Here is a 24,166-nt window from a genome sequence, read left to right on the forward strand (position 1 = left end):
AGGTCAAGCACTACGGCCAAGAGGTCTCTTCCATATCCAGTGATCCAGTGTGATAGGGTTGAGCTCTCCCTTTCCCCACCCAACTCCTGAGCCTTCACTAGTCTATTGCATCCATCCCCGGAAACTGCTGCAGTAAAGTGTATTTGATTACCTTGGAAAAGGTGGGATAGCCCAAGCCAGAATGCAGAAGGAAGAAGTGGATACTTTGGGCAGAGCCACACATACTCCTGGAGCCATACAGGGTTTTAACTTCTAGACATAAACTTTATTACATTTATAGTTGTATCCCTTTGTGTGATATAGTTAGGATTTCTCTATTAAGTAATTAATCCTAACTATATCCTTGGGCTGATTTGATTTCTGCCCCCACCCGACAGACTGACCCTTGTCCCCCTTCCCCATTCCAGCTCAAGGCACTTAATATTACAAAGAAGGCAGTGGCTGGCTGGCGAGATGGGCCTCAAGTCAGAAATCCCCCAGTGCAACTTAAGACAAACAGAGAGAAGTCACCTTCCTCTTAGGACCCTCCCTGGGTTAGCAGAAGGAAAGAACCCAGAAGTCTTCAGTACCACAGTAGGCTTCGGTATCTCCCTAGCCAGGTGAGGGACCCCCAGGCATTCTCCCTGCCCGCACCGAGTCTCTCTTCACCCTGGCTACTTCCTGGCCACACGTATGACTCTGCCCCTTACTTTCTGCTCTGAGCTGCCTGAATACAGGAAGCAAGAGTTCACTCTGACCAGAGATCCAGAAGCCTGCAAGGAGGCCCCAGCAGCTTTCAAGAATGGGGAGCAGATGGCCACATGTGGCCTGCTCTGTCTTATAGTGTCACAAGCCAGGAGCAAGCCCACGGGAGATGCTGTTCCATGCTGGCCTGTATAGGTTACTTTGCTCGTTCTATTATCTGTCCCCCATCCCTAACCCAGATAAACAATACATATGTCACTGAAACAAGAAGGGATTGAAGCAAGGAGACCCATGGGCACAGATCTCTTCTACCTTCCTGAGCTAAAAGATGCCAAGCCAAAGTAATACAGGATAATGGCCTATGTGTCCAGGAGGCCGGGGACAAAGCTCTCTGGCTTTGCTGGGGGAAGAAATAGCTCCAACTACGTAGCCAAGAAGCCTGTGACAGAGGTGGGAGGGGAACCTCGTGACCTTGAAGTCACTTCTACCTTTCATATTCCCTTCTAGCTATCGAATAGGCTCTTTTCATATTCCTCACAACCCCAGCTGTTAGGAAGAATGTGGTGTCATACAGTAGGTGGCGGGGAGAAGACACATCTTCAGCCTAGTCCCTGCCAAGCCCACCAAGAGCAACAGTTAGTCCCTAGCTCCTCCGTCCCCACCAAGTACCCACACATCCATAGCCAGAGAGGCCACCTGTCTCCAGGACAGAAAGGAAACTGGGCATGTTACTCAAGGGGAAGGAAAGGGGCCTAAAGCCCAGACCACAGTCATAGGGCCCAGCCCTCTAGCTTGGAAGGGAGAGCGCCAGGATCGGGTGAAAATGGGGGCTTGCTCCTTAATTGCGATCCCCCATCAGCTGCAGCACAAAGGTGAAGATGTAGATGATGTCTGTGTAAATCTGCAGGGCGCCAGTGATGTAGTCCTCCGGGCTGATGGTGTGCTTCCGGTTCCCCAGGACCAGCTGTGTGTCGTAAGCCAGGAACTGCAAGGATAGGGAAGCCAGAAGTGAGAACTCAGGCATCAGTGTCCAGAGCTCATTTTTGGTCAGCAGATTTGTCCTGGGGGCCTATGCGCCACACAGTGCTTAGGGCCACATTAACGCACAGCATAACATATGGGCTCTACACTGTAGCCGCTCACAGTCTAGGAAAGGAGGCAGACACACCGTTCTCAATATGGCTGACTAGTGTTCTAATAGCAGGCAGCTTGAACAAGAGATGGCAAGAGTGCCCACAAAAATCAATGGAATCTCTGGACAGTAGTGAGAGGAATGGCCTGCTATGGCCCCATTCCCTGCCTCCCAGGCAGTCTAAATTCATGCCCCCTTCCCTAGATTCCTCCCCTCATCCCCTCAGCTCCCCTTCCTAGAGTGGGGCTGGGACTTACTCACCAGGGTGAAACAAATGGCCCCCAGAGCAGCATAGAGCATGTGGAGCCAGTAAACCTGGGGAAGAAGGGGACAGAGAATGGCATTAGAAACCTCAGCAAACCACAGGCCCACAGGCCCCAGCTTCCCCCGGGATAGTGGCGTGAGAGTGGGTAGAGCTGGGAAGCTAGCTCTCCATGAAAGGCTACTGCCTTTCCAGATCTTGGAGGAAATTAAGACTGGTGATATATCCAGCAGAGAAAGCAGAGGCCATCCTGCAATGGCTGTATAAAACCAATCTCCAAAGCCAGTCAAGGTACACAAGTGTCTACTATACTTCTAGAAAAAAAGCAGTTGAGTTACAGCTCTGAAAGGGGCAGACCCAGCATTCAATAGACCAGTTCCTACAGCCCAGCCTGGGAGGGGTAGACTAAGGAAGAAGGGAGGCCCCCCAACCCCTCTGGTGAGTATCAAAATCCGGGAGCACCCACAGGACAGCCCGCATGACATGCCCACAGGTGGCCGTCCACAGAAGGACAGAGCTGGCCCATGGGCAGGCAGCCCTCATGTCCCCATCCTTCCCCTTCGGCACTGTTCTCCCCCAGCTGAACAGAATAAAGGAAATAATTGGATCCAGAGACCCCCCAAGGTCCCTTCCACCCAGGCCCATCATCTCAGTCCTCTGGGTTCCTCTCCCAGTCTGCCTCCGAGAACCTGATTCTCAGCTGCCAGGCAGACTGAACCCACCCCTTCCCCTAGGAGTGCAGTGATGCAGTCCAGGGCTTCAGGTGCTCTGGCTCCAAGGCCGCCCATCTCCACATAGAGAGTCTACCCTCACCCAGAAGGATGCTGCCTCCACGTTGGTGCCTTTGCTAGCCAGTCGAGAGGTTCTGGAGTTCAGAGCCTGCCCCGGGGACCTTTGGGGCCTGCGAGACCATGCTATATAGGAAGTCTGCCCTGAGCACTGGGTTCACTGACCCCAGCTCTCCTGGGACACTCACGTATTGGAAGTAGAGCACAATGCTAGTGACAATCCCAGTCACCAGGAGCACAATTCCCAGGACACAGAAGAGGCCTGTGCACGAGGTGAAGTCCACCTGCCAGGAAGCGAGAAAGAGGCACCTGTCAGATGGCTGTGACAACCAGCCCAGTCAGACTGGCCCTGCCAGGGAGTCCCAGTGCTGCCTCCTAGGGGGTATGGGAATGTCCACAACATTCTAAGGACAGAAACAGGACACAGTTTTGTAGGTGCGGATGAGGAGAAGGGGATCAGGTCTCTAGGGAACATCCCTAGTGTACCAGGGTCCGGGCCTGATAAGAAAGGGGAGTCGGGGGGCCAGGGAAGGGCCCTCCATGCCCTCACCTTGGTCTGAAAGCAGAAGATGGTGACTGAAATGGATACCACCGCAGTGATGATCATTGCAATGATGACGGCTTTGGTTTGGTACATACTGGGGAGAAGCAGGAGTTACAGACAAGAGGCATTAAGCCACGTATGAATGACTTCAAAATCACCACTTCCAGAGGGGACCTGCCCAGAATCCACCCACGCAGCTGGCTGCCGGCCCAGGAACACCCCACTCCCCACAATACACATTTCCCAAGAGTGGTGCTTTATCCCTGAATGTACCTGGAAATGGTGCCCGTCATGAAGCCCATGGCAAAAGTCTAAGGGAAGGAGAGAGACAAGAATGAAACACTTAAAAAGGAAGGAAGGCAGGGCGCTGGGGGAGTGGCCATGGTGGCCTCTGCCAGAGCTGGGGAATGCCACCAAGTTGGAAAGAGACAGCCACAGAGGAGATCAGAACAGGCGGCCCAGATAAGGTGGGGGAGACAGCCAGGACATCCTTCTGAAATGGGTCCCCATCCCTTCCCTGGGAGCAGTCTCCCTCACAGCATCTCCACACCCTCCTGCCACCCTTCTAGACTTACAAAAAGGGTCAGCAGGATGATGTTCCATGGGAAACGGCGTCTGAAGGGAAAGAGAAGCCTTGATTAAATGACTTGGGCCCCTCAGGCGTCAGAGGCTCCTACAGCAGAAGGAAGCGCTTGGCTCCTGTGCCTGGAGGATTAAGCCTTGACTCCAAGGAGGGAGGTTGGCATGGCCTTTGGCACCTGTTCAGGTGTGGTACGCAGGGACAACATGGGCCAATGAGACAGACCTGTGCTGTGGCGCCAGAAACACCTGGATTGGTTTGCAACTCTTAAACTGGCTGCCTGTGTGATGGGGAGAAAGCTACTCAGCCTCTTTGAGCCTCGGGTTCTTCCTATTTGTTAACTGGCTAAAATGCTACCTGTCTTGCAGGGTTACTATAAGAGTGACAGCTAGTTAGCTCCTGCACACACATGGTCCTTTGTATACACCTGAACAGTAGCTGTGATCGTCATCCTCCTCCTCATTTCTTGTAAGTTTCCATTCAGCTGCTATAAAGGAATCCTTTTTCTTTCCAAAATACTCGGCCCCCATCCCAATCCCTGTCACCCCTCTCACTGTGTTAAGTCTCTGGGACTCACCTGGGTCCCTGGCAGCAGGCAAGGATCAGGTAGGTGACAACGAAGACAGCACTAGGGACAAAGAGATGGGGAAGCAGTTCAGGCCCAAACCTGCCCCGCTTGGCAGCACACACCAGGCCAGTGATTTAGGGCCCAAATAGCTGTTTGGAAGTCTGAGGGGAAGCAACTCAACAGGAAGCAAGAACGAGATTACCCCCAGCCAGGGTCACTGAGATGCTCTGAAGCACCAGGCTCCGGCCAGGAAGGAGGTCTGGGGAGGCTGCAGCTGACGGGCTGAGAGGACATGGGGGCTGCAGCGCAGCGTGCACACCACCACCAGCAGGTCCCACTCTTGCTCTCGAGTTCTAGGGGTCTGCTACTCATCTGGGCACGCACACCCACACCCTCTGGCACGGGAAACTGGCACCAACTTGGGGGCCCTCTCAAAAAGCATTTTGATCCTGCCCTGAGCAAAGCTGGTCACCTAGAAACAGAAGCTGCCACCCCTGCCTCCCTGCCCAACCACAGAAGAGCACACACTCACTAGGACACGTAGTAGACAGCCACATTTCTCCTCACAAAGGCGCTGACAGGTTCCCTGTGGGGCACAGGAGGACAGGAGTAGTCACCCTGAGGCTTGTCTGCCCCACCCAGGCCAGCCAGGCAGCCCTGGCTTCACCTTCTCTAATTGCCCATGGTCACCCTGAGAGCAGGGCCCACCACCACCCACACCCCCAGCAGGTGACCCTGAACCCCCAGGGCAGTAGGAGTGGGTGGCAAGGCCTAGAGACTTACACAAAGGTGAAGATAGCGATGATGGCCACAGTGATGAGCAGCTGCACGGAGATGATGGAGTAAACCTGGACACAGACGGCCGGGCATGGGTCACCATCCGGCACCCCTGGCCTGCCCCAGGAAGCTGCCAGCCCCCAATACTTTCCTCCCACTCAAGAACCCTCCCTAGCTGCAGCCTGGCCCAGAGGCGACCCCAGTGAGATGCCTGGCTCAGAGGCTATGTGCACTTCTTCCTCAGCCCCGCTCCCATGCTCCCTGCCATCTCCCCCCCTGTCCAACACCAGCCTCGGTGACTACTGACTTGCCCTGCCTGGCCACCATACTCTACCAGTATGGCCTCTGCACTCCCAGCAGCTCAGTCTGCACGCTCTATGCAGCTGTGAGATGGAGAGGGTGGGTTACAAGCGAGTAGGATCATTTCTGGCTCCAAGCTGCCTATAGTCTAAGGGGAGAAAGATGTCTGGGGAAGGCGGGCACTGTGGCAGAGCCCACCTAGGAGATTCTCCCAGACTGAATGTGTCCTCCCAAAACATGGTCAAGAAGAGAGGTGCAAAAAGAGAGGGAACCCTGGGGTTAGAGAAGCCAGGTGCCCCTCTGAGAAGCAGACAAGGCTAGAGAAGACAGGCAGCCAGTGTATTTCATGGAATTGATGCCCTGGGGCTACTGTGGCCTACCCACTTCCCAGTCCCACAGCCTGAGGGGCCCCAGGTACACCCACCTCCCAGCGCGTATCTTACCTTTCGGATAAAAGTGTGTCGCACTTTCCGGTCATCCCACTCTCCAGGCCCGAAGCTATCACTCACCGCTCTCTCCTCCCCATCATAGCCATGGCCTGGGCCTAGGGACAGATGACACTTGACCAGCTGGGGACCTGAGACATGTGGCATCAATCCCAAAGCCTCCCTGACAATCTCAAAGTCTCAGGGATCTCCAGCCAAAAGACAAGTGTTATAACAGGAACTCTTCTCCCAAGCTGGGGTCTTCTAGACACCCTCAGAGTGACCCAGAGCCGGCCTGTCACGAGGGGGCTTAGGTGGGAAACGTTCCTCACGTGCATCTGTGGAGGGCTCCTGTGTGCCCAGCCCACGCCACTGGGGGTTCACTGGGGGGTCATGATGTAGTGGGGAAGCCAGGTAGGAACAGGTATGGGCATCCACTGGGGCAGCCAGCCAGGGCAGAACAGGGGATGGGGACAGAGGGTCGGAGAAAAGGAGGGCGGCAGAGCGCAGTTTGTGCAGCAGCAGGGATAGAGGTGAAGACAGGGATCTGCATCAGCCTCACAGAGGCAGGTGTGCAAAGGGTGTGCGTGACTGTGCAGGACCCATGCGCAGATCCGCACCAGCGCACATGTCCAAGTGAGAGCTGGCTGACACCCCTCTGGGGTTCAGAGATGCTGCAGGGCTGCAAACATTCCCTGAATGCCTGAATGCCTCTTTGGGAACTACTTTTAAAATCCACACTTGAGCCACCCAGGAAGACTCACTGCACTCTAACTTCACCTCATTTCCTTTTTTTTTTTTTTTTTGAGACGGAGTTTCGGTCTTGTTGCCCAAGCTGGAGTGCAAAGGCGTGATCTCGGCTCACCGCAACCTCCACCTCCCAGGTTCAAGCAATTCTCCTGCCTTAGCCTCCTGAGTAGCTGGGATTACAGACGCATGCCACCACGCCCGGCTCATTTTTTGTATTTTTGGTAGAGACAGGGTTTCACCATGTTGGCCAGGCTGGTCTCAAACTCGTGATCCGCCCATCTCAGCCTCCCAAAGTGTTGAGATTACAGGCATGAGCCACCGTACCCGGCCTCTTTTTTTGTTTTGTTTTGTTTTTTGTTTTTTTTGGTTTTTTTTTTTTTGAGACAGAGTCTTGCTCTGTTGCTCAGGCTGAAGTGCAGTAGTGCGATCCTGGCTCACTGCAACCTCCACCTCCTGGGATTGCAAGCGATTCTCCTGCCTCAGCCTCCTGAGTAGCTGGGATTACAGGTGCACGCCACCACACCCGGCTAAGTTTTTGTATTTTTAGTGGAGATGGGGTTTTGCCATGTTGGCCAGGCTGGTCTCGAATTCCTGACCTCAGGTGATCTGCTCGCCTCAGCCTCCCAGAGTGCCGGGATTACAGGCGTGAGCCACCGCGGCCGGCCTCACCTCATTTCTGACCAAACACAAGCATGTCCCTGCCATGATGTTTACCAAACTTGGCTCCAATGTCTTTTGCAAAAGTCAGATTTCACTTTAAAGGATGAGGAAAGTGGTTCAGGTTCCCAAAGGAGTTCCTAAGGAAGTCGACAGGTCTGGGAGGTGGCAGCAGCTTGTTGGCCGCTTGTTGGGAAACAGAGCTGGTGCCCTGAGGTAACCCCTCAGGAGTCATTACTTGGCCCAGCCCCATTCTCCTGTGGTGTGTACGTTCTGGGACATGCCTCATGGATCTCCTTGAACAAAGGGGGCAGCAAGTGGCTGGGGGCCAGTTGCTGAGGGAAAAAGTGGAGGGTAACAAAGACAGAAACAGAGGGAGAGATCTCAACAGAGAAGATGAGAAAGGGATTTAAGGGAAACTAGAAGAGAAAAGGGGCAGGAGGTGGTGGCCTCATCTGCTCCAAGTGCTGTCCCTCCCACCCACCTTCCATCTGCCCTTCCAGGACTCACCGTAGTTCATGGGCATCGGGTTGATGGGGGGCATGGGCTGTGGGTAGCCAGCAGGGTGACCGTAGCCAGGCTGCGGGTAGCCAGGGTAGGCAGGATACCCTCCTGGCAGGACGGATGGCTGCCCATAGCCCCCAGGGGGCGGAGGGCCTGGGTACAGGGGGTTGCGGTCCTCATATGGTGGTGGGGCACTGGGGTTGGACATGGCCGCTCACGGGCTGAGGGGGAACCCCAGCTGCTGGGACCTGAAATGGGAGAGGAGAAAAGCAATCGTGAATGCCCAGGCCCGGCTCACTCAGCCTCGTGGCCCCACTTCCAGCCTTGTCCAGGCTGCCTCCGTGGAGAGGAACACCTCCTATTTTCTCCTTAGAGGGCAGCGTGTGATTTGCTGTCCACAGGCCACCTCCCCACCAACTGGGCTCCTGTCCCTGCTGCCTTTGCGCCTGCTTTTAGTCCACAGGCCTCTCACTGTGCAGCTCCCCAGCCATAGGAAAGCAGGAGGAAGGATTCGCTGAGGAGAGAGGGAACCAGGGAGCCTGGGAACTCCCTGTTGTGGTTTAAGAAAACCTTCCAGTTTCGGTGGCTTGATGGCAGAACCAGCGAAGAAGCCAGAAGGGCCAGGCACAGCCTCCTGGCGACTCACAGGGCCAGCTGGGACCCTCTGAAAGGGTCAGCTCTGCCCCTGCCACAGCTGATGGGGATGCCAGGCCTGGAAGCCAGAGCTGGGTTGGAGCCAAGGCTCAAAGTGGAGAGCCGGGGGGAGAAGTGGAGGAAAACAAGCTAGCCCCAGTGCCAGAGCTGCCAGGCCCCGAGGAGGAAGGGATCCAGGGACCCGGGGGCCAGTGGCAGGCTGAGTCAGGAAGCCTGAGAAGCAGGGGTGGGTGGTACAGGGGCTGGGGGCAGGGAGGCTGTGCCAAAGGGCCAGCTTGAGACAGGACTTTCTGGTTCCTTCAAATAACAGCGGTGGCGTGTCAGAAAGGCATGTGGCAGCCTGCGACCACGGCTGCTCTCTGGCCTTGCTAGGGAAGAGAGAGTGAGTGCACAGCCCCTCGCCCTCCCCCTTACCCCCACCCCGGAGGGGGAGACAGATGTTCTGAATCCCAGGCTCTCTGTGAGTTCTACCTGTCTTCCAGGTGCAGTGCTAGCAGGGAGGACAAAGAGCTGAGGAATCAGGCCACAAGGTCAAGGGAATGCCTTCCCTGCAGCAGGAAGAGCCCCATAGCCGGGGAGGGCCAAGAAACCAGGGGGAGGGAACCCCAAACTGGAGTTGGAAGGGACCTCAAGGCCATAAGCCCCAAATGCTCACTTCAGATGAGAGAATGCAGGCCCTGAACAGGGAAGTGATTCCCCAGAACCCCAGAACTCGCAGGTCAGTGGCATAACCAGGACGGAGGCCTTCCAGATCCTGGGTCCAGGTCCTTCATGTTATGCGGTGCTCTTATGCCTCCTCTGCCAGTTACTGTCCTCTGGGCCTGGTGGTCCCTCTGAGGTAGCAGAGATGCAGGCTTAGGAGGAGCTAAGGAAGCCCCTAGAGGGCCCCTGCATCCCCAGTAAGGACAAGCCCTGGCAGTCTGGGCTCGACAGGGCCACCACCTCTTCTAGAGCATCTACAGGGGGCTTTAGGATCCCCAAGGAGGACAGCCCCAGACGCAGGTCAGCAGACACCAGAGGCTCTCAGAGGCTCTGCTGGAAGCAAGAGAGACCAGCGTCTCTTTTTAGGGCACATTGCATAGTTTGGGGATCAAATAAAGGACTGTCTTATCTCTTCTCTCTTATGACAACTGGGATAATTCAGAGAGGGGAAGGTGGCAGGGAGGGTTGAGGAGGGGGAATTGAATAAAAGTCCAGGTCTCTAAGTGGGTTATTTTGAGGAAAGCTGTTCTTCATCTCCCTAGAGGGGCTGGGATAGAACCAGGGCAAGAATGTCAGGTCAGAAATACAAAGCTGGCAGGGTGCGGTAACTCACGCCTGTAATCCCAGCACTTTGGAAGGCTGAAGTGGGCAGATCATGAGGTCAGGAGTTCGAGACCAGCCTGGCCAACATAGTGAAAACCTGCTCTACTAAAAATGCAAAAATTAGCCAGGCATGGTGGCGTGTACCTGTAGTCCCAGCTACTCAGGAGGCTGAGGCAGGAGAAACACTTGAACCTGGGAGGCAGAGGTTGTGGTGAGCTGAGATCGCGCCACCATACTCCAGCCTGGGCAATAGAGTGAGACTCCATCTCAAAAAAAAAAAAAAAAAAAAAAAGCACTGGCTGGAAAGGCTCTGTGGGCAGAAACCCCAACCGTGATGTCACCATGACGTGTCCCAGCACCTCCTCAGGGTGCACCTCTGTGAAATAAGGTGGGGGCCACATGACCTCTAAGCCCACTGCCCCCTCTAACAACAGACTATGATTCTGGGAACTCGGCTCTGCAGGGCCTGACCTTTGCTCGGCCAGAGAGCTGCCCCTGCTCCCTCCTCTGAGCCAAGCAGGGCAAACAGCTAACTTTCCAGACCAAGGGGCTGTGGCAGCCACCTGGTGAAAGGTGACTCAGAGAGAGAAGGGTCAGCCTTGGATGGGCCGCGGGGACTCCAAGGTTCTGGTGCAGCTCAGCGGGTGCTGACTCAGAGCTTCACTCCTGCCTCCCTTGCCCCTCCCTTTCAGGCTTTTGGTTTCAGAAGCATGTGCTAGCTAGTAGGCCTGCCTGCACACAGCAGTTTCCAGGCCAGTCCTTCGGGTACCTCAGCCACCAGCCCATCCACACCAGAAACTACCATGACCACTTCAACTCACTATGCCTCAGTTTCTTCACCTGGAAAATGGGTCTCACACTAGTAATAGTACCCTCCACGGGGTTGCTATAAAAATTAAGTGAGAAAATACACATAGAAGGCTGGGCACAGTGGCTCACGCCTGTAATCTCAACACTTTGAGAGGCCGAGGCAGGTGGATCACCTGAGATCAGGAGTTCAAGACCAGCCTGGCCAAATGGTGAAACCCCGTCTCTACTAAAAATATAAAAATTAGCTGGGCATGGCAGCAGGCGCCTAGAATCCCAGTTACTCGGGAGGCTGAGGCAGGAGAATCGCTTCAACCTGGGAGGCGGAGATTCCAGTGAGCCACGATCGTGCCACTGCACTCCAGCCTGGGTGACAGAGTGAGACTTTGTCTCGAAGAAAATAAAAAAGAAAATACACATAAAGTGCTTAGAATGAAACCCGACCCCTGATCAATGGGGATAAAGGTTGGTTATTTTCATTAAATCCTTACAACAGTCCAGCAAGTTAATACTGTTATTATTATTCCCATTTACAAATGAAGAGATTGAGGCACAGAAGAATTAAATCACTTGGCCAAGATAACCTAGCTAGAGTGTGATGAAGTCAAAATGAGCCCCAAGACTGACTCCCAAGCCCCTGCTCTTAATCCCTAACCTGAAAACACCCTGTCTATCCAACCTTCTCATCACTTCTGCCATAGCTTCCATCTAAAACCCTCTCATGACAACAGGAGGCTGACACAAGTGGAAGCCAAACTACTCAGGCCCTCCACACCACCACGGGGCTCACAGCCTGGCCAACGGCCCCGGGAGAAGAGGGTGGCCCAGGCTTGGAGATACATAAAGGTCAGAGCTGGACAGAAACTCACCCAAGGACAGCCAACCCCTCACTTTACCAACTAGACAGCCACAGCACAGGGACCTGTCCTTGGTTACCGAGCTGGTCCTAGGGACAGGACGAGATCCTAGCTGTCTACATAGAGAGACCTGGGCACAGGAGAGGAAACCCCAGCATTAACGCTAGCCAGGGGAGTTGCTAAACTCAGCCACACTCACCTCTGAGCAGTGCCAAGAACACTGTCAGACTGGCAAGAGCCTCCGGGGACCAGGGCTGCCGGGTTTGGCAGCTTTAGAGCCTGCTCTTGGGCTCCTGCCCAGCCTCCATGAGGGCCCTGGCCACTTCCACATCAGCAAGGCCTCCGCTAGGGATGAGGTTTGGGGCTGGCATCTGCCTAGGTAGCAGCAAAGGGGGAAAGGGTCAGTGTTTACTTTCGTAGCTATGTCTAAGGGTGGAGGCTAGAGAAGAATGGAGGATAAGGGAAGGAGGGAGAAGGGGAGAGAGATCACGAGATTGACAGAGAGTGAGGACTAGAAATCAGATCTGGGTTCTGCCAGCAGCTACTAGAGGGGCTCACAGTCTGCAGGGACTTTAAGGTCCCCACTGGGAGCCTGAATTTTCCCAAAATACAGTAGGCATTCACCTTCTGCTTGTTTTTGTTTTTCTTTTTGTTTTGGTAGAAACGGGGTTTCACCATGTTGGCCAGGCTGGCAAACTCCTGGCCTCAAGTGATCCACCCACCGAGGCCTCCCAAAGTGCTGGGATTACAGGCATGAGCCACTGTGTCTGGCCCACCTTCTGCTTGAAGGAACTCCAGCAACATGGAGCAAGCCCCTTGTCTGCAGACAGCTCGATTAGAACATTCTTCCTTGCCTCACAATGCCTGTTATCAAGGCATTCAGACTGTGCCCTATCCTTGCCCATTATAGATCTAAGTTTGCTCCTCTCTCAGGGCCCCAGTCCCCCATTAGGAAGGAACCAGAGCCCCTGCTTTCTACCACAGCAGCAGCACAAGTGGGTGAGCTCAGACAGCAGGACTTGCTGGGTGTCAAGGTTTTCAGATGCAGAAGCGGAAGCACCTCCTCCCCTGGAGCCCTCTCAGTGTGGTAATCCTGCTGTCGGCCTACTGAGGCCCCGGCTGGGGCTCTCCTGGGGGTATCTGAAGGGTTAAGGTTCCGGAATCTGCAGAGGAGGCCTGAGCGACTGAGGTTACAGCAAGAGGAGAGTATGTGTACTGGAGGGAGGGATGGAAAGGAGCAGCTGACTGGTCCAGGCAGCCTGCCCTCCTCCCTGCCAGGGACGGATGCCCAGAGTGGAAAAAATAGCTCAGAATGCACATCTCAGGAAACCCCACCCAGCAGACGCAGGAGCACAGCCCAGATCTGACGATTTGTTCCCCTCCCTTTTCCTTTATCTGCCCCCACAAGAAAACACTTTATCCTCCTACCCCAGGGCACAGCTGACCTCATAGCCACGAGAGCAAATGAGTAAAAAGATATACCCAGGAGTGTCTGGGCAAGTCACCAGGCCTGATTCTGCACCAAGGGGGCCCAGAATCAACTAAATATCCTTCCATCAGCCTGGACTTTGGGACTAAGAGGATGAAGCCACAGGGATCTAAACACTAAAATATCAGAGCTGGCTTAGACTTTGGATCTCACCTGGTCATTTGACAGACAAGGAAACCCCAGAGCCAAGAAAGTTCCTGCTCCACCCCAGAACAGCCCTCTTCTTGGTCATGGGTTTGGAACTTCCCTTCCCAGCCCCGCCCACTCTCTGAGTGATGGACACCAGCACACACCCTCTCCCAAGGAGGGGCCAGAACAAGCTACCATTCTCTCAGTTCTCTAGTCACCTCTCAGCTCAGAAACAGTTAAGACCGGGCCGGGTGCAGTGCCTCATGCCTGTAATCCCAGCACTTTGGGAGGCCGAGGCAGGTGGATCACGAGGTCAGGAGATCAAGACCGTCGTGGCCAACATGGTCAAACCCCATGTCTTCTAAAAAATACAAAAAATTAGCTGGGCGTGGTATCCCACACCTGAAGTCCCAGCTACTCGGGAGGCTGAGGCAGGGGGATCGCTCGAACCCGAGAGGCAGAGGTTGCAGTGAGCCAAGAACATGCCATCGCACTCCAGCCTGGGCAACAAGAGTGAAACCCCATCTCAAAAAACAAAAGACAGCCAGCCCTCGACTTCTGGCCCCCAACTCGAGGCCACCCCTCCCAGCCCCCTCTCTAGCCAGGGTGGCCTCTCTCTGGACCCATGGAGACCGAGGGGTGGCTCCAAGCTCCCAGGAGGGAGAGGCTGTCCTGGGGATCACGAGAGGACCCAGGCACCGCAGCTCCGCCACCCTTGTCTGGAGCAGAATCCTGTGATCAGAATGATAATCTCAGGTTACCCCACCCAAGTCAGGATGGCCTGGGAGTACAGATAAGGGAAGAGGAAGCCATTAGCAGGCTGATGCTATAATACTTCTGAGCACAGTCCCTGTTCACTTCCTTCTTTGTTTCATCATCTCCAGTCTTTTCATTGAACTTCAACATTAGGAGGGGAAAGAGACAGACAAAGGAGACTGATAACTAACCCCAATAAGGAACTAGGGAAGGGGCCAGGCATGGCAGCTCACGCCTGTAATCCCAGCACTTTGGGAGGCCAAGGTGGGCGGATCACGAGGTCAGGAGATCGAGACCATCCTGGCTAACACGGTGAAACCCCATCTCTACTAAAAAATACAAAAAATTAGCTGGATGTGGTGGCGGACGCCTGTAGTCCCAGCTACTCGGGAGGCTGAGGCAGAAGAATGGCATGAACCCGGGAGGCGGAGCTTGCAGTGAGTCAAGATGGCGCCACTGCACTCCAGCCTGGGCAACAGAGGGAGACTCTGTCTCAAAAAATAAATAAATAAAATAACTAGGGAAGGAAGGGAACCACTTAGAGTAGTTGAACCACTTCCAGTACTTACTATATAACTAAGAAAGTACAGGTTGAATATCCCTCATTTCCAAAATCCAAAATGCTCCACAATCTAAAACATTTTGAGCACCAAGATGACACTCAAAGGAATGCTCACTGGAGCATTTCTGATTTCGGATTTTCAGATTAGGGATGCTCAACCGGTAAGTATAATATACATAGCCCCAAATCCGAAAAAATCCAAAATCCATGTGCTTCTGCCACTGTAGATGTCCGCCCCCATGGCTATCGTGACTATATGCTCGAGTAGGAGAGTAAAGTGTTTTCTTGGGGGTGGAAGGGAGTTGGGGTGGGTAAAAGAAAAGGGAGGGAAGGAAATTGTCAAAATGGTCCCATTTTGGATAAGAGACACTCAACCTATAGTAACTAAGGCACATCTGATCCTTGCAACAGTGCTGTGAGGTATTCTTACCCTCATCCCACTCTATAGATGAGATAACTGAAATTCAGAAAAAAAGAGATCTAGGGTCCCACAGCAGGCAAACAGCAGAGATGAGTTTAAGCATAGATCTCACACCTGATTTAAAATTCAGCCTCTTTGCTTTTATATCAGGCAGGAGTAGAAGCCCCTGAGGCATCTGTAGCACGCACCTGCGTGAATAGGCAGCACCAGGGTGGGGCCAAGGCAGCAAAGATCAAAACAATAGATAGAAAGGAGCTGAGCAAGCTGTTGTTGCTACCATTATTTCTTTCCCCTGCGGAAAGTTGATCTGAAGCCTGGGTCCTGGGCTAGGAGATGGGGACCCGAGTTCTTGTCCTGGCTTTGGGACTGACTCCACTGTGACAGCCACATCTCTAGACCCAGTTTTAACATCAGTAAGACAATTCCCCTCAAATGAAAGAATGGCCAGGCGCGGTGGCTCACGCCTGTAATCCCAGCACTTTGGGAGGCCGAGCCGGGCGGATCACTTGAGGTCAGGTGTTCGAGACCAGCCTGGCCAACATGGTGAAACCTCGTCTCTACTAAAAATACAAAAATTAGCCGGGCATGGTGGCACATGCCTATAATCCCAGCTTCTCGGGAGGCTGAGGCAGGAGAATCACTTGAACCCAGGAGACGTAGGTTGCAGTGAGCCGAGACCATGCCACTGCACTCCAGCCTGGGCAACAGAAAAAAAAAAAAAAAAAAAAAACTGAAAGATCAAAGTCCACTCTGCCAGTTTCTGATTCTGAATGAACAGCCTAACAGGAAGCTTCAGGGCAGAATGGCATGGCTCCCCAAGAACCTACACCGGGGGGTCTCTACTGATGTGTAACTGTTTCCAAGGACATCTTCAGAGGCAGAAGTACATGGCATGTTTTCATTATGGGGCTGTCCACACCCTCCCAAACTGTCCCCATAATGCTGTCTGGACCCTACGGCCAGCTCTTCCTGGGTGATCAGTTACGCCCGAGCTAAACAGTATATAACACTCTAGAAAAGAAAGAGTAGGAGGCAGGAAGTCCACTGACCTGGGTTCATGAACTAGCTGCAGGAATCCAGGCAAATGACCTCCCCTGGCCTCCTTTTATCCCTAAATCAGCCCACGTGGGGGAAAGGAGTAGGGACTTGTTTATGGGAGCCACAGTGGAGAAACAGAATCACCTAGCCAGGCATTTCCCAGACCGTTCTAAAGAACACGCCCCAGGAGACGTTAATGAATGAGTGCTGGAAACAGATGACTCTTGAGAAACAATCCACACCCCCTTCTTGGAAATTCACAATGGCATATTCTGCCCCGAGAAGTCCTGCAGTAAGCAACCCTGTTCAACTTTGTTTAACCCAGTGTTCCTTCAAACTCCCTTAAGCCTGAGCCACTTTTATCGAGGCAAACCTATTAACACCCTGTGGGATGCTGACCCAGGCCACCTTTGTATTACAGACACCCAACCTTGAGAATCATTCATATCCTAATTCCTCGTCTCTTAAAACCTCTGTGCGTACACCCAGCTGCCCCTCAGAGCAGTCACATGAAGTACTAGACATGCCCTCTCACTCTCATGGGGTCAGCCCAGTGCCAGGATCTCTGGCGAGGGTCCTCCCCTTCCCCCATTCCACACAGCTGCTATCCCACCGTGGGATTTACTGCCAAGGGCTGGGGGACATATCCAGCTACCACAGAACCAGGAAACGGGCACCCCTAACCTCACCTCTGTGCAACGGGGCAAAGCACAAATCATTACAGATAAAAGTGGGAGCTTATTAATATCTCCCTTCCCACCAATGGAGGTACCTGCCACTGTAGCCTGTCGACTTCTGGATATCATTTCTACTTCAAAACAAGACCCAGGTTTTGGCCTAGAATCCCAGAATCTTAGGGTTGGAAGATTCTGTCAAGGTCATCCCTTCCACTGTGTCCCCAACAGAATAGGTCCAGAAGGCCCATGTCATGATCAGCCATGTTGTTAGCAGAACTTCTTCCCAGAGAATTGTATGAGCTTCCACTCTCTGGTCCTCCCAGTTCAGCCCTCTGAAAACACACAAGTATGTGTGTTTCCCTTCTCTGTGGCTTCTGCTGTTTCTGAAAGGCCCAGGGTGAGGCCTGCGGTTGGAGGTGCTCTGAGGTAGACAGCGTCTGGCTGAGGCACCCATTCCCAGGGGAGGAGGCTGAGCCCAGGTGGCTATTACCCCAGCTCATGACATGAGGCTCTCCCAACACTTACAGGATAACCCATCATTACCTCTCTGATGTGCTCATTTTTACAAGTGAGGCCTTGAGGTCATAGCACAGAAAGACAGGGCCCCTGACACTGTGGTCCTGCCTCTTCCATTTAAGCTATAAACTGGTTCTCTGGATCCTCATGACTGGAGAGACAGAGAGAGGAGGCAGGTGAGAAGAAAGTATGGCTCCCCCTTTGCGCCAATAAAGCAGCCCCAGGAGGCACCTGGCTCCCCTGCCACCACTGGCCAGCCCAAAGTCGCCAGCTTGGAAACCAAAGCTCACTAATGAGATGAATATTTCAGAGCCCAGAGAACTGGACACCTGAGGGCCCTTCCATGACATCTGGCTCTGACCTGCGTTCCCAGGCCTACTTATCCCATGTCCAGGGTGCTCAGGTAGAACCCCAAACTCCTGGGTACCACGCAGAGGCCACAGAGGAGGGAGAGGAGATGGAGACCCCATAGGACAAGAATTGGTGCCGACCCCACAAGGTCAGGGCCTGGCCTCCCAGCAGCCTCCCTCTGCTTCCTCCCACTGGTCCCTGGCTCCTGCCCCAGTCTCTCCACTTGCTTTCCCTTTTCCCGTTTCTCTGTTTTGTTTTCACTCTAACCCAAAGAAGTCACGAGGAGGATGTTACTCCCCTGTAGTTCTGTGAACCCAGCCGGGAAACAGTGGCTGGAAGTGGGACTGGCAGAGGGCAAAGTCATGGTGATAGAGGTGGCCACTTCCCCATGCCAAACACTTGAGCTGCTCATTGGCTTCTGCCCCAGCTGCAAGATAGGACCCCCCCTTCCCCACCCCTTAAATATTCACCTGTCTACACCGAGACTGGCCTCAGCGCGTGTGGGGGCAACCTTGGGTCCGTGCCAGGCCCTGGCTGTCTCCCCTCCCTCTTCCCTCTTCTCACCAGCTGAGGGCCATGAAAGCCCTCATCCCACACAGCTGGCCACTCGGGCGGGCATGGTGGATAGGCCCTGCGACAGAGAGGCCACTCGTGCCCGAAAGAGGGGACACGAGGACACCCCCAGACCCTGGCTCCGCTCACCAGTGCCCACAACACGCTGCTGGGCTCCCAAGGCTAACTAGGTGCCACAGACCCGGCCGCCCACCCGCGCGCCCAGGGAGAGCGAAACGCCAAGGGCCAGGCGGGGAGATCCCCATCTGGAACGGGCTCCTTGGGCCCAGGAGCGGGCAAGCCGAGAGCGCGCTCCGAAAAGTTTAGGCGCCCCGGCGCATGGCCACCCCAGCCCTGGACCAGTCCCCACCGCCCACAGTCCCCAACGGCGCCGGCCCCGGCCCCCTGGCTTGCCTGCGCCGTTCCAGACGGAGCGTTCCTGGTCTCGGAGTGTTGCAAGTCCTCCGGGGCCGGGCAGGGCTAGGCTCCGCTGGGGCTCCGCGCCCCGCCCCGTCGCGCCGGCCTCATGGGGCGGGGCCTCAGGGCGCCGCCAGGGGGCGCAGGGGTCTGTCCCGGGCGCGCGCGCCTCTCAGAGCCCCGACGACGCCTCACTAATAACACAGGGGTATTTTCGGATTTAAAGGCAATACATGATACTGATAGGAAGCTAGAAAAGACACAGAAATGCAGGGAAGAAAGTAATTTCTCTCCACCCCTCCTAGTTCCCAGGGGGAAGCCTTCGCTTTGGGTCCTTCTTTGGCTATTACATTTCTGTATGTATTTTGTTTTTCTACAGTGGGGTATATTGTATGCTGTTTTGTTTACTGCCCTTCTTTTTACTGTTTTATGATGAACATTTTTCTTCTCACTAAATAGTCTTCAAAAGCACAATCTTAATGCCGTGAAGTATTCCATTGCATGGCTATGCGGATTAAATTAATTTCCTACTGGAGGCCATTTGTTTCCCATTTTTACATTAGAGATAAATCAGTAATTAAAATTCTTGATAATTCTGTGCTTTTGAGATAAATGCACTTTTCGAGTTTAAAACTGCAAACATGCAAACCTAGAATCTCTGTTTATAATTACTCAACCAGGAAAGCAGGTGCTTTCCTCGAGTCAGAATTCAGAAGTCCTACATTGAGATGTAGATTACTACTGTTAGGTGGGTCTTAACCCTCATCCCAGTGAAGAATGCAGTAACAAAGGAGGAAACAGTTTTGAGGAAGTTCTGAAATATTACTGGAGCCTGGGCATGGTGACTCACACCTGCGATCCTAGCACTTTTGGGAGGCCAAGGCCAGAGGATGGCTTGAGCCCAGGAGTTGGAGACCCAGCCTAGGCAACATAGAGAGACCTTGTCTCAATTTAAAAAGAGAAACATTACCGAGGCTTGCCTGAGTTTCTGTGGTTCCAAAGTCCAAGTTCTTTCCATGACACCAAGGCTGCCAGTAGTTGACCAACTCTGTTTAAAGTGCTTATCTCGTGTTAATAGCTATAGGTCAGCACCACACCACCACTGAATGTCTTTTTTTTTTTTTTTTTTTTTTCCAGACAGGATCTCCCTCTGTCACCCAGGCTGGAGTGCAGTGGAGCCATCTCGGCTCACTGCATCCTCCTCCTGGTTTCAAGTGATTCTCCAGCCTCAGCCTCCTGAGTAGCTGGGATTACAAGTGTGTGCCACTACACCCAGCTAATTTTGTTTGTTTGCTTGTTTGTTTGGTTTGGTTTGGTTGTTTGTTTTGTAGAGACGGGTTTTCACGTTGTTGCATAGGCTGGTCTCAAACCCCTGAGCTCAAAGCAATCAGCCCACTTTGGCGTCCCAAAGTGCTAGGATTACAGACATGAGCCACCGCGTCCAGCCCCAAAACAGAGATTAAAAAAAAAAAAAAAAAAGACAGATTTTTTAAAACTGCCCCCCATACACACACTATGTATGTTTATTTCTGTAAATATAGTTTAAGTAGGAGTTACTTAGGGGGACTAGTGGCCATTATGGTGGGCTAGCTCCCCAGACACCCCAACCCTTCAATGTACTTCCAGTTCCTATGGGCCAAGAACCTCATTTTAGGAAGTCCCCACCCAAGGTGTGATCTCACCAGAGCAAGTACAGTTCTGCTCAGTGTCTGTCTCCCCCTTGCTCAAGGAGTAGCGCCCTAGGTGAAATGCATGGCCCATGGAATCTGTCCAGATCCCCGACATTTTTTCATGCTCTCTACACTTGCGCTGTCTTAGTCCATCTGGGCTACTATAACAAAAATACCTTAGAGTGGGTAATTTAGAAACAGCAGAAATGTATTGCTCACAGTTCTGGAGGGTGGGAAATGCAACATCAAGGCACCAGCAGGTTAGGTGTCTGATGAAGGCTCCCTCTGCTTCACAGATGATATCGTCTGAGTCCTCATATGGCCAAGGAAGGAACAAACAGACACCTCCCCCCCAGCCTTTCTTTTTCTTTTTCTTTTTTTTTTTTTTTGAGACGGAATCTCACTCTGTGCAATGGCACAATTACAGCTCACTGCAGCCTTGACCTCCCATGTACAAGCAATCCTTCCAACTCAGCCTCCTGAGTAGCTGGGACTACACACATGCACCACCACACCTGGCTAATTTTTGTATTTTTTGTAGAGACAGGGTCTCACTATGTTGCCCAGGCTGGTCTTGAACTCCTGGGCTCAAGCAATTTGCCCTTCTCCACCTCCCAAAGTGCTGGGATTACAGGCGTGAGCCACTGCACCTGGCCACCAGCTTCTTTTCTAAGAGCACGAATTCCATTCCAGAGGGTTCCGCCTTCATGACCTAATCACTTCCTAAAGGCCCCACCTTTTAATACTATCACATTGAGGATTAAGTTTCAACAAATGAATGGAGCGGGGACAACAACATTCCCACCATAGCAGGCCCCTTCTCCAGAAAACACCCTCCACTTTCTAGAACCACCAGGATGGTTAATATCCAAGGAGATTCCATTTCCAACCAGCAATCACCAGCGACTCACATCTGTCTGACTGGGGGAGTGGGACATGGGGCACACGAGGCAAGCCCACACAAGCCTTGCTGCGTGCTTTTTCTCCAGAGCCCTTTTTCTGACTATAAGGTCAAAAATAACACCTGAAGCGGCTGGCCCAGAGCAGCAGTGCTTCGCTGGCAATAGGCATTCGATAAATGATGTTTTTTTCTCTTGGGCCTTATCTGCAACATTATTAAGTAAGCTCTTATTGTCTGCCAACCAGACAGGAATTTCCGGTTCTAGAAATGAGAAGGCTGAAAGAACACAGCCCCTGCTCTCAAGAAACTCACAGTCTAAGGGAGCCAGTAAAATGACAGATTATTACAATGTTGACAGTTTGACAAGTGCTGGCAGATAAAGAAATATTCACTTGGTTCCTCCAGATCCCAGAGAAAGCTCCTAACCCAGTGTGGGGAATGGGGTGGGGGTTCGGGAAAGGACTTCAGAGGAGGTGACACCTGAGTAGAGTGTTAGGAGGTGTTAGGAACCAGCCTATTCGGAGGAGGGGAGAAGGTTCTCCAGGCAGAGGGCAAGGGACTTAGGGCCAGTTGCCCCAGCAAGCTAGGATGGGGGGTGGAGGGTGCAGTGGGGTAGAAGGGGTAGGAAATAGGGCTGGCCAAGGAGGCAGGGGGCCAGAAATTGAGATTTTACCCTGAAAGCAATGGGGAGCCAGAAAATAACCACCTAGAGAGAGTTTGGGAGGGTTGGGGAGGCTCTGGTGGTGCCCCTGGGGTAGGGTTCCAGCTTTAGCAAATAAAGATGCAAGGCAACCAGTTTGAGCTTCAGATAAACAACAAACCTTTTTTTTTTTTTTTTAAGACAAGGTCTGGCTCTGCACTCCCAGGCTGGAGTACAGTAGTGCGATCTTGGCTCGCGGCAACCTCCACCTCCCAGGCTCAAGCCATCCTCCCACCTCAGCCTCTCAAGTAGCTGGGACTACAGACATGAGCACCACCACGCGCGGCTAATTTTTGTATTTTCTGTAGAGACAGGGTTTTGCCATGTTGCCCAGGCTGGTCTTGAACTCATGAGCTCAAGCAATCCATCCGCCTCACCCTCCCAAAGTGCTGGGACTACAGGCATGAGCCGCCGCGCCCGGCCAAACAATATTTTTTCATATAAGCATATCCCACTGCCCCATATAATATTTGGAAATACTTATACTAAAAAAAAGTACTCATTGCTTATCTGAAATTCACATTTAACTGGTTGTATTTTTCCAGCAACACTACCTAGGAGGAAAGTGGAGTCAAGTCCATGGCTGCAGGAAGAGGGGTGGAGGAGTGAAAGGGATTAGGCTGATGTTTATTTTAGGACTGGATGTTATTTTAGCTATTTTAGGACTAGCTAAAGCTTAGTGATTGGTGGGAGGGGGTGGTGGCAGCCTGGAAGGGGTGGGCCCAGGTGGAACCTGAAGGACATGGGCAGGAAAAACTTAATTGGAGCAGTGGATCCAGAGAACTTTCTCTGTTGCCACCCTCCAGCCCAGCCCCAGGACTCCACTAATTGGTCCTCCAAACCCTTCTCATAGCTGCCTGGTTACCTAGCATTTAATGTGTTACTCTACCCATGCATTGATCACTAACTTTCTGAAAGAAGTTGCCTTTTTTCTGTTTTTCTTTTTCTTTCTTTCTTTCTTTTTGAGATGGAGTCTCACTCTGTCACCACGGCTGGGGTGCAGTAGCATGATCTCAGCTCCCTGCAAACTCCGCCTCCTGGGTTCAAGCGATTCTCCTGCTTGGCCTCCTGAGTAGCTGAGATTACAGACGCCCACCACAATGCCCAGCTAATTTTTGTATTTTTAGTAGAATCAGGGTTTTGCCACGTTGGCCAGGCTGGTCTTGAACTCCTGGCCTCAGGTGATCCACCTGCCTCGGCCTCCCAAAGTGCTGGGATTACAGGCAAGAGCTACCGTGCCGCCCAAAGTTGCTTCTTTTCAGAGGACGTATTTACTGAATTGAGGCATTGAACCCAGCCCGAGGTGAAAGTGCCTGTTTCTCCCCACTGGAGGGCAGGGACAATGTCTCATTCACCCCTAGGCCTGGGCACGGCCCTGACCCAGCATCTGTTGAATTGAATGCTAATGTTCCAAAGTGGGATGGAGGGAGCCTCTCAGGCTTGAATGATAGATGTGTGGGGGATAGATAAGGTGGGGGTGGGGTATGGGGGCTCCTCCCCCTTAAAATTGGCCTTATTCATAAACATTATTTAACACTTTCCTAAGGAAATAGGGAGTGGAAAGAATGGTGGATTTGGATGTCTCAGAAGTGAAGTTTTGTTCCAGCTTTGGCACTAAAGGACTGTGAGGCCGGGGGCCCATCTCTCTACTTAGAAATCACACTGTGGCTGGTCTCAGTGGCTCACGCCTGTAATCCCAGCACTGTGGGAGGTCAGGGGGTGGATCACCTGAGGTCAGGAGTTAGAGACTGGCCTGGCTAACATATAGTGAAACCCCATCTCTACTAAAAGTACAAACAATTAGCCAAGTGTGGTGGCGCATGCCTGTAGTCCCAGCTACACCGGAGGCTGAGGCAGGAGAATCGCTTGAACCTGGGAGACAGAGGTTGCAGTGAGCCGAGATCATGCCACTGCTCTCCAGCCTGGGCAACAGAAAAAGACTCCGTCTCAAAAAAAAAGAGAGAAGAAAAGAAATCACGGTGGCTCACGCCTGTAATCCCAGCACTTTGAGATGCCGAGGCGGGCAGATCACAAGGTCAGGAGATCGAGACCATCCTGGCTAACACAGTGAAACCCCGTCTCTACTAAAAATAGAAAAATTAGCCGGACGTGATGGCAGGCGCCTGTGGTCCCAGCTACTCAGGAGGCTGAGGCAGGAGAATGGCATGAACCCGGGAGGCGGAGCTTGCAGTGAGCCGAGATCACGCCACTGCAGTCCAGCCTGGGCAACAGAGGGAGACTCCATCTCAAAAAAAAAAGAGAGAGAGAGAGAAATCATACTGCATTTCTCTACCTCCTGTGACTTCTGGCGGCTTCCTCAGTTGAGGTCATCTAGGTGAAAGGCAGTGAGAAAGGCACATGGCAGATGTTGATGGTGACTGAAACTGCTGTAA

General features: G+C 52.9%; 2 protein-coding genes across 12 annotated transcripts in view; one reads left to right on the plus strand and one right to left on the minus strand.

Moving 5' to 3' along the window:
• Positions 1-24,166, plus strand: part of PNKD (PNKD metallo-beta-lactamase domain containing) — a 76,328-nt gene that overhangs the window by 3,442 nt on the left and 48,720 nt on the right. The window lies entirely within an intron of this gene.
• Positions 244-24,166, minus strand: part of TMBIM1 (transmembrane BAX inhibitor motif containing 1) — a 32,339-nt gene continuing 8,416 nt past the window's right edge. Inside the window, exons 1-13 of one of the 10 annotated variants that reach the window (XM_063790748.1) lie at positions 18,500-18,624; positions 11,794-11,965; positions 7,978-8,219; positions 6,079-6,179; positions 5,342-5,406; positions 5,091-5,144; positions 4,568-4,618; positions 3,986-4,025; positions 3,684-3,721; positions 3,417-3,504; positions 3,055-3,150; positions 2,078-2,131; positions 244-1,669 (exon numbers count right to left, since the gene is read on the minus strand). In XM_063790748.1, the coding sequence (XP_063646818.1) occupies positions 1,523-1,669; positions 2,078-2,131; positions 3,055-3,150; positions 3,417-3,504; positions 3,684-3,721; positions 3,986-4,025; positions 4,568-4,618; positions 5,091-5,144; positions 5,342-5,406; positions 6,079-6,179; positions 7,978-8,179 (936 nt within the window). In that variant the 5' untranslated portion in view covers positions 8,180-8,219; positions 11,794-11,965; positions 18,500-18,624 and the 3' untranslated portion in view covers positions 244-1,522. Of the gene's footprint in view, positions 1,670-2,077; positions 2,132-3,054; positions 3,151-3,416; positions 3,505-3,683; positions 3,722-3,985; positions 4,026-4,567; positions 4,619-5,090; positions 5,145-5,341; positions 5,407-6,078; positions 6,180-7,977; positions 8,220-11,793; positions 11,970-12,370; positions 12,890-13,236; positions 13,342-18,499; positions 18,654-24,166 lie in introns of those variants that run through there. The other 9 variants (XM_063790747.1, XM_063790749.1, XM_063790751.1 and 6 more) reach the window with 9 other exon arrangements.

The sequence above is a fragment of the Pan troglodytes genome, chromosome 13 (assembly GCF_028858775.2).
Source record: "Pan troglodytes isolate AG18354 chromosome 13, NHGRI_mPanTro3-v2.0_pri, whole genome shotgun sequence".
Lineage (NCBI taxonomy): Eukaryota > Metazoa > Chordata > Mammalia > Primates > Hominidae > Pan > Pan troglodytes.